The 11,267-nt window shown below is 40.6% G+C and overlaps 1 protein-coding gene across 1 annotated transcript; it reads left to right on the forward strand.

Moving 5' to 3' along the window:
* Nucleotides 1-499: 499 nt before the first annotated feature.
* LOC311439939 (hyaluronidase-1-like) lies at nucleotides 500-10,550 on the forward strand (the record flags this gene model as incomplete). The annotated part of the gene is made up of 3 exons (XM_084526261.1): nucleotides 500-1,417; nucleotides 7,646-7,735; nucleotides 8,888-10,550. The coding sequence occupies 3 exons, from the start codon at nucleotides 500-502 to the stop codon at nucleotides 9,314-9,316; spliced, it is 1,437 nt and encodes a 478-aa protein (XP_084382387.1). The 3' UTR covers nucleotides 9,317-10,550.
* Between the last annotated feature and the right edge of the window lie 717 nt (nucleotides 10,551-11,267).

Genomic DNA, 11,267 nt, shown 5'->3' on the forward strand with positions numbered 1-11,267 from the left:
TTAATGTGACCAATAGCATATACAAATAATAAGGAAGGCCTCAACCCCATTGTGATGATGCTCTAAGCAAGTCAGACTAGCTGTAAAAATACTTACTTCAAAACTGAAATTTGAAATGAGCAACACAATCTTTTCTATACTGTTGTTTTAAGTTACTCTCTTATTGACTAATTTCTTGTAACAAATAAGTGTTAAGGAAAGGTCTGAATTGAGTGTGTTGGGTGCCTGAGTGAAGAGGAAAACAAGAAAAGCCAAGCATGAGAACACACTTCCAGAAAGTAAAATCTATCAAAAAATCTTTCAAAGCATTTGAAATTAGTCTTCATTTTTCCAAGACACAGTTTTGCATTTTCCTCTGTTTGCACCAAGTATGACATTAACAAAAGCAAATCAAACCCAAAGACCCATCTGTCTCCAGGGTGGCTACTGACATAAAATGTCCTCTCTCATTTTTGTATTCAGGGACACACCATAACAATTCCCCAGAAAACAGCACAGCATGGATCTTTGGATCAAATGGCTGGCAGTCACAGCACTTCTTGCAGTGGCTGGTGCTCAGCCACAGAAGCAGGCGCAGGCCCCCCTGCTGCTGCACAAGCCCTTCATCGTGGTGTGGAATGCGCCCACCGAGCAGTGCAGGCTGCGCTACAAGGTGGACCTGGATCTCAGCATTTTTGACATCGCATCCAACACCAATGAGACTCTGAGTGGATCAAACGTGACAATCTTCTACCACACTCACTTGGGATACTATCCGTACTACTCTGATAACGGAGATCCTGTGAACGGGGGGGTGCCCCAAAATGAAAGTATTATCAAGCACCTTAATAAAGCAAAGTCTGACATTGACTATTGCATACCTCTGAAGAAATTTCAGGGACTTGCAGTCATTGACTGGGAAAACTGGAGACCCCAGTGGGACAGGAACTGGGGCAGTAAAAGCATTTACAGAAATAAATCTCTTGAGATGGTAAGGCGACAGCATCCTCAGTGGTCAGAGGACAAAATTAGGAAAGTCGCTAAAGAGGAATTTGAAAATGCTGGCAAGAGTTTCATGAACAACACCATCCTTCTGGCTGAACACATGAGGCCAAATGGTTTGTGGGGTTACTATCTTTACCCAGACTGCTACAATTATGATTACAAAGAGCACCCACAAACATACACAGGGAAATGCCCAGCCATTGAGTCTTCCCGCAATGATCTCCTGCTGTGGCTGTGGAAAGAAAGTACTGCTCTCTACCCCTCGATATACCTGGATTATGTACTGAAGTCAAGTCCAAACGCACTAAAATTTGTTCACTTTCGGGTTAAGGAGGCAATACGTATTGCCTCAATTGCTAGAAAAGACTATGTTTTGCCAGTTTTTGTTTATTCCAGACCGTTTTACGCCTATACTTTTCATGTTTTAACAGAGGTAAGCAGACAGACTTCTTTAGAAATGTAGAGATTAGAAACAGCCTTTTAGAAAAGGTACTTTCTAGAAGTTTTCCTTATATAAAAGCATTTATGTAAGTTTTTCATATTTAATGAAAATATACCACTCCATAAGAAAGAGCTGTAGTCACCATACAAAATGCCACACCTTTCAATAGTTAATCCTGCAGTGTTTTCGTATATTTTTGTAGGATAACATTGTATGTTTTTAATTAGGCTAATTTAGAAAGCAAGTACAAAGAAATCATTCCCTTAAGGAAGTAACTCATTCTGATATTTTAATTCTTCAGGACAGCTTGTGAAATGAATTTGACAAATTTTTGTGAAGCTTAAAACTTATTAGGATAATAGAAAGATAAAATTTCATAAGAAAGGAACCTGAGGGCTTTTTTGTTCCATTATCCAAGTGGAAATTCATTCAGGACAGAAATAAACCAGTCAAGTAAACTGGTCTGGACTGGAAAAATTCCTGCATGATGAGCATTGGCCATTTTGCTTTTCAGAGGCACAACAGGTTCAAATGTCTTCTTGATCCAATATTTAGCGCTAATCTTGCGGAATCTTTCTAAGAAAGAAACTGAGTTTTTGAGGCATGCAATATTCCTTCAACCAGCGACAAAGTGCAATAAATATAGAGCTGCCAACACAAGACGGCAAGGAGAAAAGCAGAGGTCAGACCAGTAGGCCACAAGCTGCGTGTGGTTGCAGCCAGGAGCTGGGCAGGGGTTGTGGAGCCTCATCAGCCTGAGAAGTCTTTCAGGGTGCTCTTAAGAAGCTGATGGCACATTGAAGCAACCATGAATTTGGTCTGCCCCATTTTTAGCAACAGGTGACTCTTTGCAGCTGTTTTCTGTGTGGTGTGAAAACTACAGGTCCTAGGTGTCTTGGAAATCATGTACAAACAGGAAAGCCAGATCCCACTTGAAGACAAGAAGCCTCTGGGGTCAATACAGGCAGGAGCTCCCCCAGAATGCCTTCACTGAAGAGCTTAAAACAGGCCATCAAACAAATGAACAATCTACAAATGCAGGCCGTAATAATTTATTTTATAATATAAACCAGTCTCTTGATAGATATAAAAATACCACAAATGTTACTGAAAGCTATGAAAACTAACATGCTGTTACCAATTACGCACGAGTTCAAAATTTGTTCAAAATATAAAGTTACCTTAAACTGCTTTCTGAACAGTACAGTGGTACTGTGCTGTTTCTCCTAAGTTATACTCTTTAACCCAGTGGCAGTTTTTTCAATTGCATACAGCCATTTTTTATTGGATGATTTAAAGATTACTTTACAAACCATCAGCCAGGGAAGATCTATGCATAGACATAGAAGCATCTTTCGGGAAACATCTACTCTATGTTAAGATATTTAAAATAGATTTTTTTCTAGATTTTAGACTGGACTGGAGTTTCTCATTTGATGCATGACATGCCCCAAAGTGAAGCTCCCAAATCTAAAAACAAGGCACGAAACCCCTGAGTCCCAGCAACAGTGGGTGTGAGTGCAATAAGAAATGGAGCCAGTGTAGTATGATGAGAAATGGGGATAGCAAGCTAATAGGAACCTCAGCTCTGACAGGGATGGGGCCAGGAGAACCACTGCCTGGACCCATTAAGTTGGACAAGAGTAGTGACATTGTGGTTGAAAAGGAATATTAGGTGATACATTCAAGCTTTGTGTGTAATGCCTTCTGTACACGGTATGATAAATACAGTAAACATTACAGTGGGAGAAAACAGGAACAATGGTTGTGGGCCAGAGTCACTAGGGGAGAGGCAGAGGTCTAGCAGACATTCAGAAAGACACAATGCACAGGTCCAAGCTGATGCTGTAGCTATGTCTGCTATGCCTTTCACCTTGACTGTACTTGGAAATCAGGTGAGCTGTGCAGAAGGTATCTGAGAAATTCATCCTGCTTCTTTTCTTGGAAGCAATTTATAAATTGTGATTTGGGATCCCAGTCATTATGAAAGGTTTCTGTATTTGCTAGAAATGCCTACAAGCAATTTGCCATCTGCAGGGCATTTAGAAATTTCGCCTTGACAATTCACTCCTAACGGTGTGGGAGAGAGGAGTTGCACAGTAGCATCTGTGCTTCCTGCCTAGAAGACTGGAGTCATGAATAAAACAGAATTATAAATAAACCAACAAATGATGAAAAAATGGATAGCAATTTCTCTCATTCACCTACCGATAGTCCTGATAGTCTCTGATGCCAAGGTGTGCATGTGTACAGAGTCCATTGCCTACAACCACGCTAGGCTTGCACTACCATTCCTGAATACAAAAGAAGCATGTCTGAAACTGACACCATTCAAAATTTAAAAGAAAGATTACTTCTTTGTCTTTTCTCAACATGTAACAAGGACTGACTGTCCTGCTTCCTCTCAAGTGAAACAGCTCACCTCCTACTTTTTTAGTGGGCAACATGGTGACTTGGCTGACCAAAATATGAAGAAGCATTGATAGGAACTGGAGTTTCCTCCTCTGCGCCAAATTAGCTCTCTGCGAGGAGATAGCCCAGCATAATCCTAAGGATCTGTGGTTGTTGCACACTGCCTTTAGTAGCTTGAACAAGAACAAGCATCAGGACCAGCATGAGAAGTAAAGAGGCTTTGTTGACTTGCTTATCATTTGGAGAAATACCTGAGTGAAGCTGACCTGTAAAGTTGTGTCTTCAGGACAGTCCTGCATCATGGATGGATGAGGATCTGATACAAAGAGTGAAACACGATTCCCCACCTAGACACATGCCATGATGGTCATATTTAAAATTATGACAAAAATAATTTTAAACCTGCATGTTTTCTTCTTCATGAGGAAGAAGATTAGAAAGATTAGAAGCAGCCAAGAAACGTTACAAGTCCATCTGTTTGTCTATTTGCACTCACATGGAAAAGCCATGCCAGTGAGCCCCACTAATGTCAGGCTGTGTTGTGCGAGGAACAGCACCAGCTTCAGTCCGGAAAGCGGAATGGCTGCAGGATGGACACATGTGCCTCTTTTGTGTGCCTTGCTCAGAGCTTCGGGGAGACACCTCCCTATCTCTGCCTCCAATTTGCCTCTCTCAGCAGTTATGGCAGTCATTTATGACTCCTCTTTCCCCCCCAAATATCCAAATGGGGGATAATGGGGGATAAGAACTTTATTTTATAACCAGGTTTGTAGCAGGGGAGGGTGGTGGTGGTCCCATCTCTTCGTGTGGCTGGCTGGTGGTCAGAGCACTGACCTCTGAAGCAAGAGCTCTCTGTCCAGGTCTCTTCCCAGCTTGCTGAGACTGAATCCAGGACCTTCTCAGTCTCTGTTAGACACCAGGAAAGAGTTGGGGAATCACTAGACCAAAAAGAACAAGTGTATAAGACAGAAAGGGAAAAGATGATACTGTCTAGTGTTCATAGATTATTCAAAGAAGAGCCCTTCTGTGCTAAATGCTTTTGAGGTACTTAACGTGAATCAGTTATTCAGTGAAAGACATAGCTATTCCTATAGCTATGACAAATGACAGTCAGAAACCTTCCTTCCTTCCTTGTGGGCAAGCTGTGTAATTATTAAGCTGAATTAATCATAAGACATAGTCAGATTCACACTTGCTTCTCTTGCTCTCCTTTGAACTTTCATTTAATTGGTGCAAAGTGAAATGGCATCAGAAAGAGAAATGCTCCCATCTAAGTGTTGTCTGTAGCCTCACAGTGAAGATAACCCTCATGTACCTGGAGATGATACACCTTAAAAGGTGCATGAGGAAGACAGAAAAATCCAGCTTATGCTTTTCTAATTCTCTTTCCTCCTGGGGAGGACTTCTACCGCTTGACCTTTGTTTTAAAGAATACAATAAGAGAGAAGAAATATAAGGAAGAAGGAGATTGTTTAAATGAAATCCCTACAGATTTCTACAGCATCTAATACCTGTGCAGTGTTGTGAGTGCCCTTCAAGCATCCCCAGGGGAACGTGCTTTCCAATCAAATGCCACATTTTGGCCTTAGTCTGAGAAAAGTGCTTGGTTTCTCAGCATTGGCAAGGTGGTGATTCTAGGTGTGCACAAAGGTGGAAGGGTAGGTGCTCCTGGAACTTCATTTGTGAAATTACCTGTGCCAATAGACTTCACACATCTGGAGGTGAACTTCAAGGGTCATGCTCTTGAATTTTGTTATTCTATATCCATATGAATCATACACAAAATGCTGAAACACTTTTGTGTTTAAAAATATAAACTATTTCTACAATTAACAAAAGAAAACTGTGGAAAGTAAGAGAATCAAAACTGGATTTACTGACTTGTGATCAAGCAACCTAAATCCCAAAGTATATTACTTACAAAATCTCTATTTTGGGTTTTGCTCAGATCTTAGTCCATCCAGCAATGCTAACTGTCTATTGATTATTTATTTTGGATGAACAAAAAGGTTTCATTGATTTGTTCATGTGCTAGTGCTAAATCACTGAACGATTGTTTGGCTAACATCCAGACTTTGTATCTGGGTAGCCTTTATAAAATGCTTTGTAGATTATAAATGCTTAGGAGCCCTCATTACCAAGAGGTCAGGCTATATTTCACATTCTTTTCACATTTGATATCTTGACTTTTAATTCACATACGTTTTTTTTTTTTTTTTTTTTTTTTTTTTTGTCTCCCTCTTCTTGTATTCTTTACAGATTAATTCCTGTAGGAAGAAAACCACTAGAAAATAACACCTGCAGCACACAGTACTCTAATTTTACAAAAGTATCACCAGACTATATACTTTTAAGAGTAATGTCTTTCTCTAAAAGACTGCTTGCATGATCAGCAACAACATGATCTTCAGGCAATACTAACTATACGCTATACCACTCTGAGCCAGGGCAAGCTCTGCTCTTTCAAATTTTGCAGATTTTCCTGCACTGTTTTGTCTGACCTCCAGTTAAGGCTCAGAACCACTGCTCACTACAACTGTCTGTCATAGTCTTGAACTCTTCAGCAGAATCTCTTTTTTTCCAGTGTATTTGTTTATGTCTCCTTTTATATCTCTTGGGCCATCCATGTTTCAGGAATGGGAACTCCTTGCTATGCTCTGGTAGATCAACAGGCCCACTTAAAGAGTGAATAAATTATTTAGTACCAATTTGCAATAATAACACAGCTCTTCCACTCTGAGTTTGTATTTCTAAGGTCCCATGACCACACTGATAATTTGGCTGTTTTCTTGTACTGTTTTCTCTTAAGAAGAGATTGAAAGACTATTGAAGACCACCAGTAATGTTTTAAAGGAATTTGCTCTTTCTTGTTCTCTCACCAAATCAAGAAAGATTGTAGAATCTTTCCTTGCAAACAGTGATTGGAAATTACTCAGTAATCAATTACTGTAGGTAGGAATTATTTTAGATGTAATTGGTCATGCCTTGAAATATGGGGATGGAAGAAGAAGCTTCCTCCCTACTTTGTAAGATTTAATTGCATTTCTCTTGACATGGTATTCACAGTTTCAGGGAATGGTTTTAAGATACATGGATGGTTCCATGAGTCACTGCAGGGCACCAGTGACTCCTGTGCTACACACAGTCTATGTTCCGGCAGAGCTGCATTACTGCTAATTGTGATGACTTGACTGCATATTGGTACAGGCCTAAAGGTGGACTTGGTTAAGCCATTAAATGTGTGCTTTCTTCCCATTTGGCATAAAGAAACACAGGGAGCAGCTTGTGTTTCAACAGTGTGTTTCCTGGAATAGCAGTATTCATGCTGGTAGGAACAGCAGCTCTGTAACTGGTGTGGCTAATGCAGCACAAGTTAGGCACCTGCGTAAAGCCTATCAGTTGCAACTAAGCACTGTAGTAGCAGTCCAATGACATGATCATACTTAACATCACTTGCCAAAAATGATGTCTGCGTATGGTAACCATTCAAAGACTGGTAGATAAAACCTATCATTCAATTCATATGCCACTGGTTTGGTTGGAGGACCCTTTGTGAATAAATTCTAAAGATTTTTTTATTTGCTAGTCCCACTTGTGAATAAAACCCTATGCAAACCTTTGCAGGTACGCAGAAAAGCTTTCTAATCTAAACAGTTGTTTTACGGTGAAGAATATACTACAGGATCATTGTCTCCTCTAGGGGAAAAAAAATGATGCCTGTATCCTAGTGCTTTTTAAAATTATTATTATTTTTAATTTTAGGTTTATGTCTTTTTTTTTCTGACTTTTTTTGGCCTTCTTTTGCAGACTGATCTGGTCAACACCATTGGTGAAAGTGCAGCTTTGGGAGCAGCTGGAGTTGTTCTCTGGGGCAGTATGCAATATGCCAGCTCAAAGGTAGCTCCTATTGGTTTATTAGCATTTAGGAATCACATCAATACCTTTTCTCTGCCACCACACCCTTCATTGTACCTATCTATCATTATCATTGTCACCAGCTTACAGTTGAGGATGAAGGCTCAGGAATACTTTAAGGTTTTGTTCGTTCTGTGCTTTAGTTAGGTGGAGAGGTCCCATTGCTTCAGAGCACATTGATTCAAGCAGGCCATTTTTGCCAGCTTGCAATAATGAGTCCAGATTAGAAAATAGACATGTTTTGAAGCAATAGCATACAAATGTAAACACAGCTTGTTACGGCGTTCTTTTTCATAGCTATGGCAGTTTGTACAGACCCAGGGAAGGAATGGGGTCTAGAGGGGGAGTTTTCTCTGGTCACTAGTGGAATTTGTGTTGAAATGACAGATAGAAAAGAATGCTGCTAGAAAAGAAATGGCTTACTTAGTCCTCCCAGGTTCCTCGAGCATTCACAAATCCTTCCTGAAGTGATGGAGGGGGAAGGATGCTGCACTGGGGTTTTGTAGGGGGCATGGCAGGATAGACCCCTCCCCCCCCCCTTCCATCCTGAACCCAGGCTGGGCTTTGGTTCTCTTCCCTCTCTCTTTTCATGCAATCTGCTGTCCTGCTCCTGAAGTCTCTGTGAAAGCACCACTGACTTCAGCAGAGGTGTAGGGAAACCATCTAGAGCTTTCTAGCTGCAACTTCTGTGCTTATTTCTGAGAATGATGTAGCTCCCAGTAAGCTGAAGGAGTTGGAGAAAACAGGACCAAAGCAGTGACTCAATATGTTCTTTAAAACCTATTAATCACACACCCTGCTCCTTGTCAGCAGTTACCAGAAATCTCCACTTAAGGAACAAGTTAGTCTCCGATCAGAGAGATCAGTGTCATATCGATACATCTCCAGTCAAACACGGTACGTTGCTACCAAGCACCCTAACAGTGAAAATAGTAAAGGTTAATATTTTGCTAATCTTACCCATGGAAGCAATCTCACTTAAAACAATCATTTGCTCCAGTATGTAAATCCAACTTATTTATCTCAAGAAGTTACTGCAGCCAAGAACAGTTGTGTAGTAGTATCTAAAATGTACGAAATTTGGACGTAATGCTAGCTATTGATTAACGTGTCATGATCTTTTATTTCCTATAGGAGAGCTGTTCAACTGTGAAACGATATATTGATGGACCCTTGGGACATTATGTCATTAATGTGACCTCAGCAGCCAAACTCTGTAGCAAAGTTCTGTGCAAGAAGAATGGAAGATGCATCCGCAAAAACAGCGCCTCTTCTGCTTACCTCCACTTGCCACCCACTAACTTTAAGATTCAAGTCCGTCACTCAGGGAGGGGCCCAAGATTGCAGGCAACTGGTAAACCAAGCCTGGAGAACATAGAAACCATGAGGCAGAGGTTCATGTGCCAATGTTACCAAGGATGGACAGGAATATTTTGTGAGTTGCCTGACCAAAGGCTAAAGGATCACTGGGCTCACATTGTGTTGAGCAGATCAAGAAAACAAAAGCTTCATGTCTTCCTCCTAGGAGCCATGCAGCTTCTTCTGCTTTATACTGCATACTAAACTCTTCTGAGGCAGTGCAAGGAAATAAGAAATGGTGCCACTAGGAATTCCATTTTCTTTCAGCAAGTTTTTATTACAAAGGGGAGAGACATTGTTGATTAAATAGGTTTATGCTGTTTTGTTTGTGTCCCAGGCCCTCTGCAATATCTTCAGACATTAAACATTTTTCAGGTAGCTCCTTTTTGACCAGCTCCTTTACTCATGTTTTAAGCAGATAAGACTTTTGCTGCTACAGTGGAAAATTTATCTGTGTAAAATGGATGATTAAACCTGTATAAAGATTCATCCACGTAGAAGCTGAAAAAAGGACCCAGAGTCTCTATTCCAGGGTTGGATGATTTAACATATGTTGATGAGGAAAAGTATTCCTGTAGACCAGGGATCCCAAACCATTTGCTGCAGGTCTTGCTGAAGTCAAATGGCATTTTGCATGAGCAGCAGCACAGTCCCCAGATCCACATCCAATTATGTATCAGTGTTATGTGCATACATTTAAAAAATGTGTATTTCAGTACTTCAGGGCCTAATCTGTGTCTTGTTACTTATAGTGTTATCAGTATTTCCAGTGGTAGTTTTGTGCCATCAGTTTCAAAGGTAGTTTGACTGAAAATCTCAGCATTTACCAGTAATTGGGTCAAATATTCATTTTGCTACAAGCACCAGTCAACCAGCAGAATGTATACGTGTTTAGGTTGGGGGCTCCTGAGCTTGGAGATTTCTGCTGGCACTTTGCAGCATTCCTGTGAAGGCAAAATACTTCTCCAGTAGGTAGCAGGGAAAATACTTCTCCAGTAGATAGCAGGTAATTTCATGCTTTCTCTGCCTCGCTGCTTCGTGTCACTGGTCCCTTTGGGGCTGCTTTCTGCTCTGCTAGCAAAATGGGTCTGGTAGATCTGCTCTTGTACAGCTCTTGTTCATTCACCCAACAAAGCTGGTCAGTGGCTGGGAAACAAAGGTAGGCTGACAGATCCCACCATCAGCATGTGTCTCCCTTGTGCAAGAGAGGGAGAAATTGAAGGACTTTACTGACAACATTTTGGCTTGCAACTTTCATTCAGATTTAGATGGGGGCCCCTTCAGAGGTGCTGTAGCTTAAAGAGCCCCTGATTATGATGTTAATGTAGCATATATAAAATGTCATCCTGTCACAGTCAGGTTGTAGCATGTTAATTTTTTATTAGATATTCATTGGTCCATGCTCATGTGTGAACAAATATATTTCATCAAAAACATATCTACCTTCTACACAGACTTTCTGTGTAACAAACAATGAATGCCCTCATTGAATTGATGTCAAAACCAAGAAATTCCCTACATCTCTCTGTAACAGGCAAGATATTGAAATTTGTTTTGAGGCTGTCATATGGTGGGTTCAACTGAGTGCTGATAGGGTCTGATTTTGAGGTGACCCTGTGTGGAGCCAGGACTTGGACTCAGTGATCCTTGGGGGTTCCTTGCAACTCAAGATATTCTATGCTTCTGTGATGTCTCTATGGATTACAATTTGCCATGCTGTTTCATGTTCTTTGTAATCTCCTGTTGTCTCTAAATATTTCTTCATGGTAACCCCTCAAAAAAAAAAAAAAATCAAAAAACATAACAATAAAAAAAAAAAAACTTTATTTGGTTTGCCAAGACCAGTTTCACAGCTGGTGTGAACTGATAGTCTGATTCACTCCAGCCTCATAACAGATGCTCAGACTCACCCAGCTCATAACAGACCTGCAGTAGATATTTTAAGGCCACAATGATCCCTTTAAATCCAGACACTGAAATGGGACTGACTTCAGTTAAATAGAGACTTGTTAGCTATAGTGTTTGAGTAATGACTGTAATGACTTGTGCTGAGAAACTACAGGAGAGATTTGCCACTGATCTTTTACTTTGCAGCATGCCACAGCAGTAGATGACAGAAAAAATGAAGCTAAAAAACTTCCCTGTTTTGCTGTGA

Source organism: Aythya ferina (genome assembly GCF_964211825.1).
Source record: "Aythya ferina genome assembly, chromosome: 1".
Lineage (NCBI taxonomy): Eukaryota > Metazoa > Chordata > Aves > Anseriformes > Anatidae > Aythya > Aythya ferina.